General features: G+C 35.4%; 1 protein-coding gene across 1 annotated transcript in view; it reads left to right on the forward strand.

The window, feature by feature from the left end:
* WDR70 (WD repeat domain 70) overlaps nucleotides 1–23,742 on the forward strand; it is a 137,245-nt gene that overhangs the window by 66,991 nt on the left and 46,512 nt on the right. The window contains exon 10 of the mRNA XM_068667967.1: nucleotides 10,003–10,177. Within this exon, the coding sequence (XP_068524068.1) occupies nucleotides 10,003–10,177 (175 nt within the window). The remainder of the gene's footprint in view (nucleotides 1–10,002; nucleotides 10,178–23,742) is intronic.

Raw genomic sequence — 23,742 nt, forward strand, 5'->3', positions numbered from 1 at the left:
TGCTGTTCACCATGTTTGAGAAGTCATGGCTGTCTGGTGAAGTCCCCACTGATTACAAGAGTTGGGACATAACCCCCATGTTTCAAAAAATGAAAAAAAGGAAGAACAGATGACCTACAGGCCAGTCAGTCTCACCACTGTGCCTGACATGATCATGAAGCAGATCTTCCTGAAAACCTTGCTAAGGCACATGGAAAATAAGGAGGTGACTGATGACAGCCAACATGGATTCGCTAAGGGCAGATTGTGCCTGACAAACCTGATGGCTTTCCATGATGGGGTTACGGCATTGGTGGATAGGGGAAGAACAACTGACATCATCTACCTGGGCTTGTGCAAAGTATTTGACCCTGTAGAACACGATATCATTGTCTCTAAATTGGAGAGACAAGGATTTGACAGATGGACCACTCAGTGGGTAAGAAGTTGGCTGGCTGGTCACAGTGAAAGAGTTGTGGTCAAGATCTTGATGTGAACGGCTTGATTCATCCAACCAGCAATGAATTGTGTTCCTCAGGGGTTCATGTTGGGACTGGTGCCGTTCAACATCTCTGTTGGCAACAGAGACAGTGGGATCAAGTGCACCTTCAGCATTTTTGCCAATGACACTGAGCTGTGTGGTACCATCAACATGCTGGAGGGAAGGGGTGCCATCCAGAGGGACCTGGACAGTCTTGAGGTATGGGCCCACACAAACCTTATCAAGTTCAACAAGGCCAAGTGCAAGGTCCTGTACCTAGGTTGGGACAATCCCAAGCATAATAGCATTTCAAGCTTTGCAGAGAAGGACTTCAAGGTGCTGGTTGATGGGAAGCTCAGCATGAGCTGGCAATATCCACTTGCAGCCCAGAAAGCCAACCATGTCCTGGGCTGGACCAAAAGCAGCGTGGCCAGCAGGGAGAGGACAGGGATTGTCCCCTTCTGCTCTGCTCTTGTGAGACTTCACCTAGAGTCCTGCACCCAGCTCTGAGGCCTCTGAAGATAGAATTGTTGGAGTGAGTCCAGAGGAGGACCACAAGGATGGTCAGAGGACTGTAGCACCTCTCCTATGAAGACAGACTGAGGGAGTTGGGGTTCTTCAGCCTGGAGAAGAGAAGGCTGTGGAGAAACCTTACAGTGGTCTTCCAGTGCCTAAAGAGGACCTACAGAAAAGATGGAGTAGCTTTTTACAAAGGCGTGTAGTGACAGGACAAGGGGTAATGGGTTTAAGCTAAGTGAAGGTAGATTTAGATTAGATATAAGGAATAAATTGTATACTCAGAGGGTGGTGAGGCACTAGAACAGGTTGCCCAGCCACTCCAAGGACAGCAGGACTCATCATGCTTAACAGCTTATTGGGAAGGCAAACGCCATCACTCTGAACGCCATCCTCCTCCTTTCCCCTTCCTCCCTCTTTACCCCATCTCTTATTGCCAAGCATGGCACCACACGGTGCGGGACATCCCTTTGGCCAGCCTGGCCCAGCTGTCCTGGCCTGTCCCCTCCCAGCTCCTGGAGCACCCCCAGCCCCTCACTGGCTGGGCAGCACAAGGAGCTGAAACATCCTTGACTAAGTGCAAACACTGCTCAGCAACAACTAAAATGTTGGTGTGTTTTCAACACTATTTTCATCAAAAATCCCAAACACAATATCATACAAGCCTCTATGAAGACAACTACCTCTATTCCAGCCAAAACCATGACAAAAAACATGTCTTCTCTACAAAATACTCTGCCTTCTTAATTTTTGTGATGAGGAAGGAAGTATTCTATACTTTGGTGTGTATCTCAGATAATATAATAATTACAGAGGTTTGTAATTTGTTACACTTTTATGTGCTGTAGTTTGGCCTGGTCTTTAGAAGATATTTTTTTTTTATTATTTTATTTTTTTTGTGGAAATTATATTACAACATAAAATCTCACTTTAAACATTTTCTATTTCCCCAAGTATGTAGTTAATCTGTACAACTGAGTTAAACTTCGCATTTTTTAGAATAGATAATTTAACCTTAAAAATCATAACACATTAAAAACAAAACAAAAATGAACACAACAAAATTGAAAAAACAGCATTGTTCTTCAGCTCTGCTCAATTGCTATTTGTTGCTAAGGGAGCTGCAGAAATGTGTCTCTGAGTGAGATCTAAGATGTCAGTAAAAGTGGTTACAAAGTCTATTTGTGATGTCTATAGTATCAGCTGAGAGGTGTTGCTTTTGAGATTTACATTGTTCAACAGTTTAAATTTCAGTCGATTTTTTCACTGTTTTAATGGAGAGTGCTGCTGAATGTTAGTTTGAATCAGTTATTTATTGGGGTGAAGGACCACTAGAGATCCAAGTGAACCTTAACTCTTTTATAGCCATGACTAATCAGCTCTTTAGAAAGCATCCTGTTTTCATAGTGATTTTCTCTTGCTGCTTTTGCTGTAGCATGCAAGACTGCTCTTGAGTCATTTCATTTGATGCAGGTGACAGTAACTTGAACTGTGGAGATGTTCTTTACCCTAAGCTTTTCCCTTTGATCTTAATCTGATGTACCCCATAGCAAGACTGATTACATCGCACTCTTATCTTTATTGTGTAGGAGATGGGATCTCAGTTGATTGCTTTTTTGCCCAGTTTGGAAAATGGCGTAAAAACGTACCTCCTTTTACTGTTAGAGCTTTCAGAAGTCAGTCATCTAGTACATCCAATTCAGCTGATATTCTGTGTAGAAATAATAACATTGAAGTTAGATGTTGCTGCAATAATAAATGAAGGACTTTTCTTCTTGTTTGCAAAGTCTCAGGAAAATACCAATTCTCGTTTTTTGAAGTAGCATGGCATAACGTAGACCAAATTATTATTAATTCAAAAGTATATTTAACTTTTTACAGTTGAATGATTATTCTGCAAATGTACAAACTTCTCCATCTTCAGAAGAATTTGTTTTTCTTTACGTAGCTTTGCTTGCTTATGTTGGGTCTGTGCTCACTTGTTCATGTTAGTCTCCTTATGAAGGTGGGCTGCTCCTGATGTTACTGCATGTATTCCTGTCGCTGTGTGCCAGCAGATAGTTTGGAAGTTACCCAAATGCTAAAAGAACTTTTCTTCTGAAAGAATGCAAGCAGAAAGAACTGCTCAGCACTAGAACCATAAACTTTTTCATATACTTATTATAATTTATTGAAATCACTGAACCTGTTACTTATTAGATGAGAAGATCTTCGGGGGATTGTTCTCTAACCCATAAATGGTTTTGTGGAGGCTTGTTTAAATGCTTTGCTGTTTTGAACTGAAGAAATATACTTAGATGCAGGCATTCATGATTACCAGCCTAATGGCTGATGAAAAGAAAAATGACCCTTCTTCCATCAGATTTGTTTTCTGAAGACTTCATCAACAAGAAGCAAAGCAAATCACCTGTCAGTACCAGCTAAAAAGTCTTTTAAGAATCTTTTTCCCTTAGTGTAGTCCAGTTGTCCAAATGCTCATCACTAATGCAATCAAATATATTCAGTGTTTCAGGACAGTGCTGAGAAGGGAGAAAGGTTTATAAGGAATATGGGCACCAATGGGCATGATCAGTCTTTGCCTATAGAGCAGACTAGGAAAGTTTTGTTTGTTTGTTTCAGATACCTTGAATTCATTGTAACTATTTTGAGTTAAACTGTCCTAAGAAAAATTATTCAAGAAGGAAACCAGAACACCCCCACACAGTTCAGAACACTTGTGTTAATTATTTTGATTACCCAATGAGTTCTGCAATACCTGTTTTCAGTATATGCCTTTAAGTCCATTTTCTTAGTTTGAAGTTTTTTTCTATATGACTCTGACTCTTTCAGGAATCTAAATAGTGTTCCAGAGCATGTGTTTTGTTTTTATTTTTGTTTGGTTTTTGTTTTTGTTTTGTTTTTTCACTTTTTTAAAATGACTCAGTGATTTGCCTTTAAATTTATTTCCTGCAGAAACTGAGTGTTTTAAAGATTGTACTCAGTGCAGTGCATTCTCCATTCAGTTCCATTCAGTAGTGTTTAAAGGTTTATTTAACATAATTTTTCTTTTATGTAATTCACTCACTTGCATTGGTTCTTGGGGCTGTTTTTTTTTCCCCTCAGACAGTAATCCTGTATTCAAAACATTATCACTGTTTTGAGATTTCTAACTGAATTTCTGGGTTCTAAGCAGCACTGATAATATGAAATGCTAATCCTTTGTCCTTAGATGTATAGACTCTTGCTGGAATAGTTCTTGCATACCTGAATACCCTCGGCTACTGCTTTTTTGCTTTTTGTCCATCTAGCTTAGTTAACATTTTTTGTTTTTCTCCGCAATTGGGCTTTTTTTTTCACCATATATTCTGTCTTGTATATATTTTTTTACTATTTGTATGTTCATTCCCATAATATTTATTTTTATTTTTTCCCCGAGGCTTGTAAAATTTCTCCAACTAAGCCTTTGCTACTTCACTTCTCCTAGCGTTTCAGTGGTATGCTTGTATTTTCCTCACCCAATTTGTCCCTTTCCATCTCTGCTCTTGTCCATGACCTCCACGAAGAGCTCTGATTTCTTTACCCAGTTAACCCTGTCATAGTCTGTCTCCATCTCCTGTTCCAGTCTAGTTTTCCTCAGATCTTCCATATGTTGGCTAGATGCAGGATTTTTGCTTAGTAATTCAGAGTCTACTACTCACCATGCAAACAGTTGCACATATGTGTCATTCCAGTTTTGAGTTGGTTTGCTTTTTAATTCATAAAGATTAGAAAATGGGGATAGTTCCCATTCACTGTCATTAGATTTGAATCTACTTTCACCACCCCCAAATAGTAATTATAACTTAGCTGTAGTTATCTAAATAGTGGCAGAATATCCAGTTTTATTTGGAAATACAGAAAAATACAGTTTCATAATTGCTTCAGTCTACTTGCTGCACAAAAATAAAATTGTGATGTTTTGTTTATTATTCTGGTAAAATATTAATTTTTTTTTTTTTTTTTAACATTTGGGATAATTTAACTAACAAGCAGAATAATTGTTATAAATTACAATGCTGTGTCTATTTTCTTGGCAGTTTCTTCCATAGTTATGAATTTACTTATGCTGAATATGACTTTTCTTGTACTCTGGTTCACTCTGGTTTAAATTATTTTAACTCTGTTCAGATGCTGGGAGTAGGTAGCTTATTTCAAGTTTTTCTGCCAAACAAGTATGGAAAGTTTCTCTGTATTTCTCCATCTGCATGTGTATACGTTTTTTTTTTTGGTATCTGGCAGGTGATTTGACCTTCATTGTATCTCATGTGCTCAAGAGAAGGCTATAACTTAGTTCCGCTGAAAGAGGGCAAAGAGAATACAATATTGAAAGTTTTCTTGCTGACATGTTCTTATGTCGCTATATGTGCCGAATCTTAACAGAGCTTTTCAACTATTTCTTATCTGTCTGTTCTTTTTACATGTTCTACTTTACATGGTTTTTCAACATATTGTTTAAGTTTCTTAATTTCATTTCTGTGTAGGTAGAGTTGCTTTATGTTGTCAAAAAAAAAAAAAGATAATGGAAGTCTTGCTTTAAGATCTTTTTTTTTGTTGTTGTTTGTTTGCTTGTTTTTTCATTTTGATTTAAGTGTTAAATTTAACTCCTTTATAAAATGCATTTTCTATCACTGATTAAGACGACTTGGAAATCCGTGTTCTGCATATAAATTCAACTGTAGCAGTATTTATATGGTGGTTTTAAACTAACCAATAGCTTTCCAAGCTAGCCTTTTTGGTCAAATTTTATCATAGAGGAAGGCATTATATTTTATGAGAAAGATTGGCATTGAATTGCACTTACTAGATGTACAAAGTTAGGCCTTTATCTGTACTTGCAGTGGTAACGAATTCTGTTGCTTTTTTGTGCTGTAAGTTTCAAAAGAATAGACTTCTACTATTATTAAATAACATTAACATTAAATGCTAATAACATTCAATAGTGTGCGTGAGAGATATGCAGTCCAGTAGAAATGAAGAGATGGGGTGGGCAGAGAAACTTAGTGTAGAATTTGACATGTTAGGTTTTAAAATGTTTAAATTGGTTCATTCCCTGAATTTCAGTAGACTGTTAGAATAGTATTACTTGATGAATCAAGACTTAGAGACATTTTCCATGGTTGCAGGCTGGGATACATAGCTACATAAATAGCTTTAATAATCTGTGTAAAACAGCAGCATTCTCAATAATTAATTATACTAGAAATTTTGACTAAGTCATAACATTGTAAGAGCATGAGAGGGAAAAAAAAGAGAGAGAAAAACTACTTGTGGGAAGGGAGGAAAAAAAAAAAGGATCCCAGTAATTAAATTAGTTGTTTATTTAAGTATGGATCATTTAACTTCTCAGTGGTCAGGAAAATATCCATGTTACCTTTCCAAAAGAACATTCCCGTCCTTTTCTAAGTTGCTTTGAATTGCTCTTGGCAAATATAAAAACTTTACAAAATCTGTTTTGCAGATGTGGAATCCACCATTTAAAAAGTTAAATTTAAACTTGCCTATGTGGAGCCTTTTTCAGAGAAGTTCTCTTTGAAAAGAAAATTTTGACGGAGAAATTAAAAAGATTTATGGCTGTGTTTATCATTCAGTATATAAAAATTGGCTGTGATGAAAGAACAGTATTACATGTTGGAGGAACAATTAAAAATGTTTTTGCTAATAGACAAATTTTGGTTAAACATAGTTTGTTTTGAGGGGAAAACCAGCAGGGACTAAGAAATTCATTCAGGAAATGTTTGCCTTGTGTTTTCAGTAGAGTTCAAAAAATGCATTGGTTATAGTTATCAATAGGTAAACATTATTCATCTTATACTTCTAGTATTGCAACCTAGAGTGTAAAACAACATTATTCTTTCAAGCCACACTTATTATAGGCCTAAGGAGATATTCTTAATAAGAGGCATTTTAGCTCAAAAGGAGTCTCCTAGAAGTGATCTGATTGAACCCAACGGTATTTTTTTTTTTATTAGTTTCAGTACAAAAATCAGATTTGACCCCAGGATAAGATAGGAAATGAAAATGGGACTAAAGTAATGCAATCTCAGTTATTACTTTGTTATGTCTGAGAAGGAGGAAGAGGCATCAATGGTCCAAAATATTCTCTAAAACATACAAACAAACAAAGACATTCCAAATTGTAGAATTGAATTCTCTGGCTTTGCTGTGCTGCAGCATAGAGACTGATGGTCAAGAGCAGATGGTCAAGAAGAGAGAAAATACAGAAGCAATGTCAATTAGCAGTTGTTTGCCATATTGCTAGTTTAAAGACATTCTCCTGAAGATAAATTATTTGGGTTTCTGGGCTTCCTTTCTTGTTTATCCCCCTTGCTTCTGGCTAGAATGGGAGGAGTTAATTTTTGAGAAGGATTAGATGTCGTGAGGAAAAGGGACTGGAAAAAGACTCAAATAAGTTTCAAGTGTAAACAGTACAAAGGGGCAAAGCATCAAAGTGCCTGTTGAAAGGAAAGACAGGACGTTGAGATGGTTATTGACAGAGCATGGAGAGTAGAACAGGAATGTCAGAACAAATTAGTCTACATCATACTCAGACTGTGCAATAAGGCCCTTATAATGCAGCAGAGAAAGTGTCTCTGGAATCCTTCGGAGAGTCCTGTACTTCTAGTCCATCAATAGTCTGAAAGAAAATATAAAACATGTATAGTTTATATTCCTAATGTTGTGATCACTCAGTCAGATAACAAGGGCACAGTGATTTATGTGGTAACCTGAAATTTTGTCCATTGTATTTTTGTAATATGATGTCCATTTTTTTTTTTTTTTTTTTTAAATAAAACCTGGAAGTGTTTCTGTAAAAAATGAGAACACTTAAAAGGTCTGACTTGAAAAGGGCTCAGGCTTAGCTCAAGAGTTAAGGGCTCTCTGGGAACGATTGATCTGTTTGTAAATAATAGGTGATTTCTTATAAAAGATTTCCTTTATTAGAGAAGTTTTATACTTAGATCAAATAGCAGCAGGGCAACAATAAACATATTCAACATATTCAGTGTGGGGACATTAGGAAAATGCTGAGGGGACATTAAGAGAACACTTATAAAACAATTTATAGGCTATGTGGGCCTTCTTAACAGGGCATTTAATTCACATGTGGGGGCGTATTACCAACTGTCTGCAGCAGAAGCAGCAGGGCAAGAAACTTGGATTTCTCTTCTGATCTGCTGACACTATGGTTGATTTAGGGATCAAAACCTTTTTTTTTTCCTTTACGTCTTATATTATGTAACAGACAGAACTATTCAAGTGTTAGTTCCTTCTTGACAGTTGAAATGTAAAATGAATAAGGTCTGAATATGCTTTATGCTATTCTGAAGTTGTTGAGGTTTTGACAGGACACTGAGCCCTAAAAAGAGGAGGACCAAAGTCTTTTTTAAAAAAAAAAAAAAGGTTGTAAGGTAGGACATTAAGATGATTACTGCTAAAGCATGAGAGGAGAATAAAAGGGGAATCTCAGAATCATATAATGGCTGAGGATGGAAACAATTGCTGAATATCATCTAATCCAACCATCCTGTTCAAAGCTAGCTCAATCATTTTATTCAATGGTCACCTAGGCCCCTAGCCCATGGCCGTGTCCAGTCAGGTTTTGAGTATCTTCAAGAATGGTAACTCTGTGCCCTTGATAGACAACTTGTTCCATATAGCATATAAAGTTTCTTTATAAGACCTAGAAAATACATTGTAATCCAATGTTTTCTTAAAACAAACAAAACAACAACAAAACATCAGAACAGTTGAATGTCTTATGCTGAAACTCCAAACAAAACACTAAAATGATGCCTTACAGATAACAGATTAGGAAGCTTTTAAAAATGACACTAATCTTGACTTTATTATGGACAACTGGAGATTCATTCTATTTCAGATTACTGATGTCTCATTACTGTCATTAAAAGTGCAATTATATATAACTCCATGAGCTATTTCCATCTGATTTTCTTGTTAGTTTTATCCTAGAATTATGAATGTCAGCTTTGTAGCCTGTCTTGTAGCTCTGGTGGAAGTTGCTAATGCTGTGCTGCAGTGTCTTGTTCTGGAAAAATGGCAGCCTTGTTGAAGTGGTATTTGCTTTAGTAAAGACCAGTGAATTACGTGCTGTTGGATCATAGGCAATGTTTGTATAGTCTAAACAAATGAGGTTGTCCTGAGAACTTAGTGATTTCTTTCTTTCTAAATTAATGATCTTACTTCCTTTGCCAAATCCTGAAACTCTTCTCTGCATTAGATGCCAGAAGAGTTTTGAATTTTTATCTGGAAAGAACTCAGCGTATTAAATGGACAGAAAACATTTGTATCTAAGACAATTTAAAGATTCCACCTGTATCTCAGTGTTTTAGTTCTCTCTCATTTGGATGTTTTTGTGTATCTAAGAAACATTGAAGATCCAGACAGATACTCTTTTTCCATTTAAACAAAAAAGGATGTATTTTGTTAATAATGTGGGAAAAGCTCAACTTAAAAAAAGAAAAAAAACACAACACAATATTGCATCAATAATTCTTTGTAAAGTATTTGAAGAACAATTTTACCTCAGAACTGAAGACCTACAGTATTAGTAAAAGAACTACAATAACATTGCAATTAAGAATTTAAAATGCCTTTTTAAAATACAGGAAAGCCTGTATTTTAAAACACAATTTAAAATAGGTTTGTCATAGGCAGTTTTGTTTTAATCTTTAGTCATTTCTTCCAGTAGGAAATAATTTCATGTATTTAGATGAAAACTTGGGAAGAATGGGATTTATTTTATTTTATTTTTAACTTTCACGTGCTTGTTTGTGAATATGATGTTTCTTACTTGGAAAGATTCTTACACTGTAGTTTCATGACTACTATGTCACATCTTCGATGCTATTTTGTCATTACAACTTTTATTTGAATAATATAATATGCCATTTATGCTGTGAAAGATGTTTGATGATATCATATAAATGATTATTTCTATTATGTCCATTAACTTCACCTAAAACACCTCTTTTTAAACCTTTTTCCAGAACTGTGAGAACATGGGATGTTAACAATGAGAAAAAGCACAAAAGTGTATTTAAGCCACGATCAGTTCAAGGTAAACGGGTCATTCCTACAACTTGTACGTACAGCAGAGACGGTAAACTTATTGCAGCTGGCTGTCAAGATGGCTCCATCCAGATCTGGGATAGGAATATGAGTGTAAGTAATGTATACGTAATAAAAATACTAACTTCTAATGTATGTTGAATGTTGCAGCTGATAAAATCAGTTTTGATATTTTACCCTTTGTTTCCCCCTGAAATCTAAATAACTCACAGGTAAGATTTAATATTTCCCCTGCCTTGTAATGAATGACCATTCAGTCTGCTGCTCTTCAATACAAAACACTAAGAAAACTCTTTGCAGTCTGTTTAAAAATAGCTGTTGGCCACATATGCATATTTGGAATATTATTCAATTAAGATATAATATATGCAGAAAAAGCTCTACTTTGTTGGTTCTTATGTAATTTAAAATATGTAATTCCATATTTTATTTGAGATGTTGTATATGTTACGCAGTAATTCGTAGAACTTCATACCAAAATCAGTTATTTACTCAGATACTAGGCAGAGGAGAATAACATCCATGCGTGTGAAGACAAGGATTGTGCTACACATTAAATGCTAAATGCAGAAAATTTGGACATTAATTTTGTCCAAAATTAGGAATTTAATACTATGGCAAATTTGAACAATTTATGGGAATGACGGAAAAAGTCAGAATCAGAACTTTTCAATTTCTTTAAATGTGCAAAACTATGAAATATACTCTGTAGGTAATTTCTGCTGTTGATATTGAACAACTTAAAATTGAATCTCAAGCAGTTAATGAGTCTGATAAAGAAGGCATACAGTTCTTACTACTGTGTTATCATTTGAAGTTTAGAACTGCTTGCTTTTGCTTTGTATAGTAGTCTACAAACAGTCCAGTTACAAAGGTTTAATTTTGGAAAGTGGAGCACAAATTCACCAGTCAAAACTTTACTGCTTTTTAAATTAATCACTAACTGTCTGCTGTATGCCCATCTTATCCAGGGAATTCATGCCTAATCCCTTCGATGTCAATGGGATAAATACTTACGGCATGGATAGGAGGAGAAACTGGGAATAGGGTCAATTTGTTTGAAAAGCAAAGTAAGAATATAGAAAAGTTGGGGGCAGGGGTGGAGGGAGAAAAAAATCCTTAGAATCAAACTGACATCATAAGTCTTTGGAAAGTGTACAATTAGGAAAGGATGGTTTGAGGGAAATATTACGAACTAATACATGTTGTATTAATCTGTTCAACTTCATCTTTCAAAACACTTGATTTTAAAAATGCAAACAGGCAATTTAGGGAGATTTTTAAAAAGCTTGAATTAAATTTGATCTTTGGAGGCAAGGGGAAATGTATAGATGTAAAGAAAAAAGAAAGTCTGTTGATCATATTCAAAGTACAGCCTGTATTTTTGGATTGTCATCTATTTTTATTTCTGTTTTTATTTCCACTATAAACCCAGTAAAACTTCCTAATGGCATGAAGCTTGAGAATTCATCCTAAGTGTAAACTTGTTCTAACAGAATAATAAATTTTTCAGAGACTGGCTTTCATCACCTGTGTATGTTGTTTATTTTAACATATACAGTATTGAAATATTAAGCTTTCTGGTGTAGTTTTAACAATAGTGCTCTTGGTAGTCTGCTTTTTCATGTGCTTTTCCTTTTGAACTTTAGTGTGTCTATAAGGTGACATATTGCAATGCTGATTGAGTGCAGTTTAAGGTGATTATGAATAATTTAAAGACGTATCCTGTGCATCTTGTGCAATTTCCAACTGGTGACCCCTGTATACCAAAGCAAGACTAAAGTCATTTCCTAGTGGAAATGATGTTGATAGTGTACTTGAGTTTGCATTTTTAAAGCCTAAGGAATTTTTGCCTTCACTTTTGTTGGCATAATTAAGAAACGTACAGGACTTTCATGTAAAGGAGCTGTGTAGATTGTTTTCTGTGGCATTCTTAGTTAAAACTGTTGGTACGCACTGGAAATCTATGCATGTAGTTAAAATCAGGCTGTTCAAAATGCAACTTAGTGAAATAACAATAATTAAAAGAAAAGGCCTCCATCTTATATTGCCATTGGGAAGGGATAAAAAAGGAGGAGGAAGAAGAAGAAAAAAAGAAACGTGCTCAAAATAGGAGTTTGAAAAAGGAGGACAGGGCTGAGATTGACTCTTGCAGAGAGGAATGGTGAAAGCACTTACTGGCTTGACAGGATACAGAGATTCTTGTAAAGGCAAACAAGAAAATGTAAGTTATGACAAAGTGGTGCACTTTTTGGGGTACAAGCAGCTTTAGATAACACAGAGAGATAGGCAAAGCTGTGAAGTAGGAGTGAGCTGCTTGAAGGAATGCGTAGCAGATATATTAACTTCTGATTTAAGAAAAATTTTAATGCTCATCCATCAAATATTCTTTGACTTTGTCGAAACAAGTGTAGAACTCTGTACACAGCTTTTACTGTACTACAATACCAGCTCTGTTTAAAGTCCAAATTAAGACAGCATTTGTGTTTAACTTGAGAAGACTCAATTGAGTCTGTAACAAAAACCACCAGTGTTTCAAAGCAGAAAATAGTTGCTGTAATTTCTTATCCTTGATCAATTAGGAATGATTCTGAAATCATTATTTTAACTATGGATTTGGCACATACATAGTTCACCCTACTGTAATGCCAGAGCTGATACAATAAAGGCCTGTTTTGACTCTCTGAAGTCATATTCACATTTAAGCACAAATATAAAGAGCATTATACCACTGTTCCATGTGAGACAGTAACAGCACAAACTAAGTCTAGGAAGGTGTTCTTACCAGATGTTGTGGCTCACACCATGTACTATCCATACTGCCTGTTACTCCAGAGTTTGTTAAGGTTTCTAGACAGACTTATTTGTGACAGAAACCATTATGTTAGTTGACCTACTCCAGCCTAATTATTTAAGATGCAGAAAAGGGTAAAAAAAATAAAAATAAAGAAATGACAACCCTCCAGCAGAGCCAACTTAGGTAGAGGGAAGTTTCTCTTTGCCAGAAAAACATAAGGCCTCTGCTTTCCCACAGGAGAAGAGTCATGCGAACAAGAGTACCTAGAGCAAAAGTGACTATCACTGCTAGGTTGGAGGGTCTAATAATGCTCTGTCCTAGAAGAAAAGGGGTACTCAGTTCCCTGGCCTCAATCGCAGCAGGCACATTGCTGCAGTGCTAGTAGGAAGCACGCTTCCTCCAGTGGCTCTCAAACCTATGCCTGTGTGCAAGCTGGCAGGAGCTGCCTGACAAAGCTCCCAGAAAACTTCCTTTCCATTGAAACCCTAGTTTGACTGCCGGTTACAGGTTTATTGTCCTCTGCTCCAGACTTGACTTGATGCCTTTACAACTGACTTACAGGAACCCTGATGATGTGTGGTAGCATCTTGGGAACACTTAAACAATTGAAACATTGGCAGTGGAAACAGGCTGTTTATATTGTGCACTGACTTACCATATTGAGCCGGATTTGGATTGTAATCACTATTTGTAAACCCTGGAGCACTGCAGTCAAAGTGGATTTTTACAGTGGGTTTTCCATCACCAGCCTGGAATCGTTTATGTTTACTTCTCAGTAACGTAGAATTCAGTCCAGAATGGTGCGGTTAGATTATCTTTTTGAATATATAAATATATTTTAATTTTAAAAATAATATATATTTTTTTTCTCTTGTCCTTGTCAAAGCTAAAGTAGCTGTTTGTTTTAAGTTAGGGTCATGAGTTAGTTGTTTTTTCCAAGGCACTTAGAGCCGTCTAGGTATCTGCCATTTTTTAATTGTGTTGCGGTGCATAGGGCCATGACTTCAGTATGTGATCAGTTTTCCTTCTATAGTTCTGACTAGTAGCACACACCATAAGTGTTTCATTCACTTTTCTGCTTCCACTGTTTTTCTGGTGCAATTCCAAATCTCCCAGCTGTATGCAGTGAGAGTAAAAACACTTTTGGAGGAACGCTTCTTTTTTTTTTTTTATTTTATTTTTGGTCTTCATTACACTGACATTGGTAACTTGCTAATGCTGAACTTAGCCAAATGCATTCCAGCTCTGCCTTGCCTTTCTCCAAACTTCCTCAGCACGATCATGATCCATTATAATCACCTGCCTCAGAGGGTTTTTTCGTTTTGTCATAAATCTGTATTATTTTCTCATGTGTGTTATTTAGTCAGTGCATGGTTTTTCTTTAAGGTTCACGTATATGTGCATTTACAGTGCACATTAGCAGAACTATCTGTCAGCTTGTTTGAAATATTATGAACACTGTCAACTTGGCTTAAAATAACAGCTTCAAAGGACATAAAAAATAACTTCCTTAAAACTTCCAATGAGTAGTGGAAACAATAGTGTGAAATAGTCAATCATAACATAACACATTAGAACACTCAATTTAAATATTCTGAGACATTGAGAAGTGTTTGGCAAATGTGGAGAACTGGAGAGCATTAGTGGTAAAAATAAGACAGAACCTTGAAAAATACTGATTTGCAGGACAGTGCAATAAAACCACTAGGTTTACCTGCAGTTCAAATAGGTTCAGAATCCTCATCTTTGCCTATGCTTGCCCATTCAGAGATTTCTGAAAGACCAATAGTGATATATATTGCTGAACAAGGTGATCCATGGAGCCAGTCTTTAGCATTAAGAATGAAGTGTGTCTTGTAATCAGTAAACCTCTATGCCATAGTTTTCCTGTGTAGAAATAGGAGTATCTCATAGCTCTCTTTAAAGACTGAAGTAATTTTTGTAAAGACTGTTAGTATACCTGATATGTAGCTTAAAAGTGTAATACGATTTAAAGTTGATTAAAATCTCTTTTAAAATCATCAACAAAAAAGTTCTCCTCATTTTCCACTCTAAACAGGAAAGGATCAAGATGTTTTTCAGTGACAAATGGGAGTTACTAGGGTGAGGAAGGTGAACCTTCTTTGTTAGTCTTTCAAATCATCTGATGAAGCTACCAGTTACGAGAATTTTCCTTCCAGCTTTTTCTGGTTGCATTTAGCTCTGGATTGCATACAAAGCTTCGCTGCATATGCAGACTGAATCCTGGTTCTTAGTTTGACATGTCATGTATTGTATGGTAATATTATTGCAGCCATGATACAAAAATATTGATAAGGATGTCAGGGAGGCAGAATTTGTCAGGAGTAGTGAGTTCTTTTATATGCCTTCAAGAACCAAAAGAACAGCTTATGCACACAAAGTCTTGTCTGTTTTTTTTTTGTTGTCACTGTCTATTTGTTTTTAGCTATATTAAATTGGGTAGTAATTTTTATTACCCTTTAGGCATTTAGAGGGTGTATTGTAAGTAATTAGGAATTAACTTTGACAGATATATCAGTAATAGGTTTATCTTTTTTATGTAGTGCAAATCTGAAGAGTTGCAACGATTTTCAACATAATACTAAATATAAATTGATTCAGTGCTTAGGGACAGAATGTTATAGCTAGTGCTAAACTTTATTTTCATTCTTTCTTGTTTCATAAAAGACTTGGTTGTATGTTTTACTCCATTCTATTTCTTAAGCTATTTCCAGCTCAAAACAAGCATCTCCAGTGGTACTGCTGAACTATTGCTTTGCCAATGTTTTCTTTTTGCAGGTCTTAAAACCTTATTTTGATTTTGAATTTCTAGAATAATTCATGTATTTTGATCACTTTTAAACTACTTAGCTAAAGCTCTAAGTGATTTTACAGAACTTAAAATGCACAATAATAATGAAATTCAACACTGTGCTAGTAGGCTGCCCACATGAATATCCCCAAAAGTGGTGTGATCAAGCAGTAATCCTAATAACCAGTTTTCCACACACCCTTAAACCACCTAATCCTCAAAAAATAAGGGGAAGAAAAGTGGGATGTTGCAGTATGCTCTGAAGTTAAGCAGATCTAAGCTCTGTACCTTTTTTAATTACTGGTAGTCATGTTAAAAGTATTTTCCAAATAATTGCATGATTTATAGATGGAAGATAAATACATTTCTATATTTAGTGATCTTCTGCTTTGAAAGGGTTTTAGTAAGCTTTAGTTTTGTAGTGGGCAGTATAACTTCAGAGATGTTTTAAGGCAGAGTTTTCAGAGGTGAAAAATATTGCAAATAGTAGAGAGACTTTGAAGAAATACATTACATCTGAAAACACAGATTCAGGTAATAAAAATCATGTAAAATACTTCTTTTTGGCTTGAATGGGGTGAGTCTTTTGTTTTGGAATGGGAATGCAAGTCCAAATCTTATTTGGACTTTTTTTTTTTTTGTAAACTTTATTTTGTTGGTCTTGATTGATTTTACAGCTGATGCTGCCAGACAGTGTAGTGAAAGCTAGTAGTAAGATCTGAGACTTGCTGTAAATATTTTCTCCATTAATTGGAAAGTCCTGTGAAGGGATTTATGCCCATGCTTTGGGAGAAGGACAGTGCTGGATCTTTGCACAGTTGCAGCTTGCTTTTCTTATATGGTGACATAGACATAGCTCTCAGTACTGAATTCCTGAAATGCATGTCTTGTGTCAGTCTACTAAAAAGCTTTATTACTGTGCTTATGCTTACTCAGTTACTGGTTCCTCTAGCCAGAGATTGTAATGTGTCTTTGTCATCTGATGGTTTACAGCATTCCAGGATTACGCTCTTTTCACACCAGCTAAAATTTATTCATCACTTTGGCAGTGGATATTTTGTTTTGGTTTTGCTTACCTATAATTTTGGGCACCTCTACAGCATTAAAAGTATTCCAATGAAATGTCAATATTTAATAGAAACAATTTAGAATGACTGTTCTTAAATTTGCTGAAATGAGTACTACAGCTAAACATCAGGCAAATCTTTCAATTTCCCTGAAGTATGTAACATGCTTCATGCTTTGAAGAGGGCAGTCTGGCTACAGCTGGAAATTTCTTGTGTAAATATGAGATGAAAGATATCCAAATATACTATATTTCCCTTTCAAACTTACCTTAAGTTTTCCATATCCATAATGTCCCACCCTTTCATTCCATATGTATTTGTGCTCCAGAAACTGGAAATCACACACGGGCTTGCCAGCAGCAAATATTAACAGATTCATATATTATTCCTTTTTGTATACGCCTGGTTTAGTCAGTACATCACTATCTGTACCCTGAAACTATCTGCAGTAAAGAATCTGACAGTCATATGCTAAGATAAAATGGGCCCTGCTATATTTCTAAGTGCATTTCTCTCTTATGTAATAAACAGTTTATAGTTAAGAACTATCTAAATGTTTGCACTAGTTAATCTAGTGATGAAAGGAATTCTAAATCTTACTCTGTCACACCCTGATGAAAATAGCATAAAGGATTTTAGTTCAGATTCATGTGTGATTAAAGAAAAAAAGGCTTACCCCACAAGGATTACGTTTCTATTTTTGGATTACTATTTGGAGGAATATCAGTACCAAAATAAATAAATAAATAAATAAATAAATAAAAATAGAGATTGGCTTTAATTAAAAACATGATTTGCTGTATTAATATTGTAGTGTTATTAATATTAATCTGATATGAATTATTTCTAAATGGAAATAGAAGAGCCTTCATGAGCTAGCTTCTGTTATTTTACAGAAAATTTTCCTATGTATATTTATTTTATAACTTTGAGAATAATAATAAAAGATAATGGTCCTTGTATGTAGAGACAAAATGTTAAAGGACGGATGCTCTGGAGTCATCTGGCTTATCAGAGAAGTGGCTTTTACATACTGTAGTATGTGTACTGCTCAAGCAAGCTGAAAATGTCTGTCTGTCTATCTAGAACCTGATAGGGTTTGTAACTCTAGAAAACTTTTTTGTGTTTGGCATGTTTATTAGGAAGCTCTTTTGGTGTCCAAATGTTTCTCATTGTGGTTTATAGTATGTCACTTCAGGGTAGTGAGGAGATGGACAGCAGGTTTATACTGTGAATTTCATAGAAGCAGTGAAAAGTACATTTCTGTGCAACTCGTAGTCATTAAGTTTGTTTTATTAGAGAAGTTTAAAAGTCCCGTATTTTTGAATGCTTACAAAAGCAAAGGAATTACAACTTGATCAAATAGATTTATTTAAGAACAAAAAGTAGGAAATAATGACTTCTACTCTGTGGAACAGATCATACTCTGTGCATTGAAGATTAGGTACTTTCTGTCTGCATATGCTTGCTTTTTCTCTTGGGTTAATTTATAGGCCCCTCACCTCCTTTCAGTTTCATATTTAGATGTATTTCTGGCAGACTTTATGCTTCTCATCAATTCATAACTTTTAAAAAGCTTTCTATATTCATGAAGAATATTATGAAGTGAATTTTAGAAAATACTGAGAGCTGTTCTCTTCAGTTTTCTTGATTCTTCTCATTAATGTAGTAGAGCAAACTTTTCATTTACTTAATTTTTGCCACTATTGTTTAAAATATTTGCCTCATCTTAAATATTTTAAATATGACAATTTTTCTAAATTTTCCAGAGATTTAATGTAGAACATGAATAATAAATTCTTCCTACTTAATAGTTGTGGGATTGTCGTGTATTCCTATGTCACTGACCACTATCAGAGATTCAATACCGTCCTAGAAAACCCATAGTTTAATTTTGTGTGATGCTTGTGTATACCTGTTTCATAACTTTGATTTAGAAAAAATAAACTTAAAAACAGTTTTTTTCTTTTTTTCTTTTTTTTTTTAGTTCAGTAGAATAAAAGCACGAATTATTTTGAAACGTGTAACATGCTCTGGTATATGTTATTAAGAAATTATATTTTAAATACAAGAATATTTGCCATGAATCTGTCAGAAACTGAGAAGTGTAAAAAAAAAAAAAAGATACAGTACAGTGAAGCATAGCTTTTATATGTAGCTCTGTTTGTAGAAATAGTGACTTGAATCATAAAAAGTCTGAAGAAGAACAAACAATGATTGTTTCATGTCTGTGTTTGCTAAAAGGTGTGCTACTGTAAGGATACACTTTAAATGTGCTTGAATTAAACAGTTGGCCATAACACCCTTATAATACCCAAAGTTCCCCTAGTTCCTGAAAAACATATAATAAGTCTAGTTAACTTCAATTAAAAATTTTTCATGGCATCTGTAGAAAATCCGTAAGATATCTGTGCTCATGTGATTATAGATGAAAAGATGAACTGCATACCTACACCATCTCTTAGCAGCAATTACAGGACTGTACCAATGAAATGAAAAGTATTTGTGATATGTTTTTTGCAAGACAGGCTTAAGTGAGCAAGTTTCTCTGAACTCTAGGTATAAATCTCATACTTAAAATCTGAGTATACATGAGGCTTTCTTTGCTAACAAGAACTTCTTAAAGTGCAAATATTTTAAAATAAAGTTTTTTTTAATGATATCCCTATTTCATAAAGTTTGTTTTCAACAGATGTTAGTGCTAAACAGTTAGTGGAGAGGGTGGTGAAATAGGTGGAGCATTATCCAGCTGTGTTTTATTTAATGTATGACTGTAGTGATACTACACAGACTGAAATCAGATACATCCATTGAACAGCTGCCTTCCTTGAACCAAGGAAGAATTTCTCATGAGATGGAGAACTAGATTTGGAGTCCTCCATGACTACACACATACATACATACACACATGTATGTATAGATTTCACACTTCGTGCATGCATACATACATGCATGTCTCTGTGTGTCTTAGTGTGCACAGAAGTTTATAATGAAATTCTAGTTTAATAAAGTTTCTGAATATATATAAATGCTTAGATTATTTAAACAGAGTACTCTTAAATCATTCAACATGTAATTTTAATTCATATTAAGCAGTGTATAAGGTTTTGAAAAAGTGCCTTTATGGTTCACTTTGGTGAACCATGTGGTACACACATGGTATTTCACCTTTTTCAATGTAACTGTATCATTTCCAGAGTTGGCTATGCACTAAAAAAAGTTACCTGTATAAAGTGCTAAAACTTAATTTACATTTAATTTTTGGTGTAATACATTGTTCTTAAGGTTGGGATAGGATAGCCAAATTAGAACGTACTGTGCTAGTTCAAATATACAGTGAAATATTCTGAGAAAAATCTAGTTCATTGTATAATCACAGACTGTTTCTTATGAACACCAAGAGCTACATGCATGCCGGCCAAATGTGGCTGCTGTGATCAGTACACACCTTGGTAAGAGCCCAGAAACAGCACTGTATCCTTGCTTTGTGGCCTGTTTCATTCTCCTCACCAGTATGCACACCTGTGGTCTTGTTTGGAGAGCAGATTGAGGCCAAGAGGTCACCAGAGTGTGCTGCTGTGATCTTTACAGGGGCTCAGCTTCACCAGGACTTGCAAAAGCATAGTTAGTACACATGTATTCCTGACTTCTTACTGGGAGGACTGGTTTATATTCAAGGCCACCTTCAAGAGCCTGAGTGATTTTTGAGAAGCTCAGAGCAAGTCAGGACACCTTTTTTAATCAGCAGAAAGCAACACACTGCCAGATATTAGCTTGTCAATTGGCAAAATTTGTGAAAATGTGCAGTTGATTTTCTATGTATGGAAGCCTGGTGCTGAATGGGATGCGGGAGTTGACAGGGATGCATGAATGTTTTCTGTACTCCAAACATTTCCCTGTTGTTACTTGTCTATTGCATTGAGGTAGGAGTGAGGCAGGGCTTGGTTAGCATGTGCTGCTGTCTGCATGTATAAAACAAATGTCAGATTTGAGTGTTCTGAAAAAAAATGCCTAAGTCAGAAAATAAACCCTTTGGTGTCGAAGAAACAAAGGCAAGGCAGTGAGCAAACTGAATTGCCGCTTGTATCCTTTTTTGTTGTTTTTGAATGATAGTTTAAAGCACGTCCATATATATTACGGAAAATGGAGATGTGGTGGTTTTGTTGGTTTTGGCTTTGTTTTTCTTCATGTGAGAAAAACACAGATGTGCTTGAGGATTAAGTGAATGGTCTGTAATTACTTTTGTTGGCAGAATATGTATTTAGCTCATTGGTAAAATACAGCTGTTAAATTAGACAAAATGAACTGACAGTGCACCCTGAAAGTAAAGAACCATTTTAAAGGCAGTGGAATAGAAAGAAGGCAAAGAAGTCAAAGTAATAATGTTATTGATTGGGACTTATTATTGCATATTTTACAGTGTATGATGGAAAGGAGATGACATGTTGTGATGTATGTAATGACATCTTCTTGTGATGAGCGATTAAAAAGAGGTTAAGTCTTCCAGGGAAATTGAGGAAAGTTATGGCAGCCAGGAACATATGGTAGCCAGGAAAGACACGGTAGTCAGGAACAGCTTTCAATATATTGAGCCATTCACAAAGTGATGTCAGGGTGAACTAAGATGAGCTAGGCAGATAGAGAATAAAGTAACTTTTCCTGTAAGGTAGTTTAATGGCATGAAATTATTTGCAATTGTGGTTGTAAATAAGGTTTGTAGAAATACATTGTAGAGAGGGAAGTTCTAAGACCAAGTGTCTCCCTCTAAGTGATGGTGAGTAGCCAGTGAAAGTGGGAGAAGGAAAGAGAATCAAACACCATCAGGAACAGTGAAGAATGGAGCCAACATGTAGAAGGCATACAGCAAATGAAAAAAATAAGATGAATAAGGGGCACAGAGAATAGGCACTTCTTCAAAGGCTGATGAGAATAATGATGGGCTTTCGCAGGGATGAATCTGTTGAGACTTGGGAAGGAATTCCAGTAGAATTGACAAGAAAGGAATATGGATGCAGGAGAAAGCAGTGGTGGATGAAAAGGCTGAAGAAGAGCAATGGAGAAAGAAACAAAGCTATTTGGTGAAAAGGGGATCATGCAATTGAGATTTTTGAGATACGATTTTTACAACCAGCAATTCACGTATCTCCCTGTGGTCCAAAGATGCCACTGCTGATGTAGAGGAAATATAAAACTGTCAGACATGAGTGTGAAGTATTGTGCTGAAATGAAACTGGAAAGCGAAGACGAAAAAAAACAACAACACTGAAGAATTAGTTTCTTTTGTTGACTGGAGAAGAATTTTAGGGATGCCAGGTGAAAAGAGAATTGTAGTCAAGAGAGTTACTATAGAGTTTCAGAAAAGGCAGTACTTTAAGCAGTACTGTTTGCATTTCCTATAGAAAAACAAAACAAAACAAAAACATTAATGTTTCAAATTTATTCAGGGATTGTACAGAAGAACTGCAAGACATGCTTTTCTGAAAGTTATTACAAGTCTTTTTGCTCTACCTAATGCTTACCTGATTACAAGCTAGCTTGGAAACTTGATGTGACAGGGCATTGTGTGGTGTAAAGGTATGTGAACATTTAGTTTGTCTTAAAAGTGAAACATAGTTTTTCAAGTAATTTCAGTGTTGTCAGAAATCAAATCCAAGACACTTGAGCATCCCCCTTCAGAAGGGTTGAAATCTTGGTTTTAAATTTAAACCTGTATTACAAGATGCCTTTAATAATGAAAGGTTTTAATTTTTTTAGGCTGAGTTTGATGCTTCCCCAAAACTTGATGTGCCGGAGTTAAGACACTGTGTTGTTTCTGAGCTATATGCCAAATGAATTCAAATACTGTATTCAGTTGTAATTTGTTATATTTGAACAAAAACATTTTTTTTTGTCAAAAAAGCTTTCAGCTGTGGTGCATTGTATCTACAGAAAGTGATTAACACTGTAGTATCTTATTTGTAAAACCAGTACATTTGTTATCTGTAACTCTGGTTTTACAAATGCTGAAGCTAAGTGGAATTCACAAAAATTCTTTGTGGAAAACTGTGTTGAGTTAGTGTAAACTACTTGTGAAAAACAATTTATGAAAGTTTTTTTTGCAGCTAGCCAGGATTTTGCTTATAAGTGTGTAGGTTTTCATATTTGTTTATTTAGCTAGTTAATTGTATAAATTTAAGGAAAAAAAAAGATAGTAATCGTGAAATTGAGATAAGAATAATATTTGAAAAGAAAATAAAGGTTGCTTGAGTTATTTATTTTTATTTTATTTTTCAACCATGTAACTGCTGAATTCTTACTTTTACATTTTACTTCCACATAACTCTGGGACTTAATCCAGTAGTTACAGAATTCATCAGGTAATATGTTGAATCAGGTAATACATAACTCAAATTAAAGCATTTAGCAGCTCTGCATCTTCTGGATAAGAAGTGATGTATCTTAAGTTATTAAAAAACCTCAGATCCCCCACCCACCTTCAAGTGTCCCATTGACCTGTAACAGAAGAATAGGAAAGAGATTTCTTTAATTTCTCAAAACCAGCAGCATACTTTGAATGATGATGATGTTTTTTGTTTTGTATAGACTTTTTTTTTTTTTTTAATATGTATGGCCCTTGAAAATCCTTAAGTATATTGAACTAATATTGTGGAGTCTGAAATACAATACAGTGGGGTATAATAGCTGATATTATACATTATATCCCTTTTATTTTATAAGTATTATATATTGTTATATATATAGCTAACATAATAGAGTCTGAACAAAGGTAGTCTGGGAAGCATGGCCAGTGATGAGAGGCTGGGGTTGAGGCACTGTCTGGTCTTGGGGGGGGGGAGGCTGAAGGGAGAACTCGGTGCTTCCTGAGGAGGGAAGGTGGAGAGGGAGGTGCAGGTCTCTGATCCCTGGGAACCAGTAGTAAAACATGAGGAAACAGCATGGAGCTCTACCAGAGCATGTTCAGAAAGGTCATCAGGAAAATTTT

The sequence above is a fragment of the Anas acuta genome, chromosome Z (assembly GCF_963932015.1).
Source record: "Anas acuta chromosome Z, bAnaAcu1.1, whole genome shotgun sequence".
NCBI lineage: Eukaryota > Metazoa > Chordata > Aves > Anseriformes > Anatidae > Anas > Anas acuta.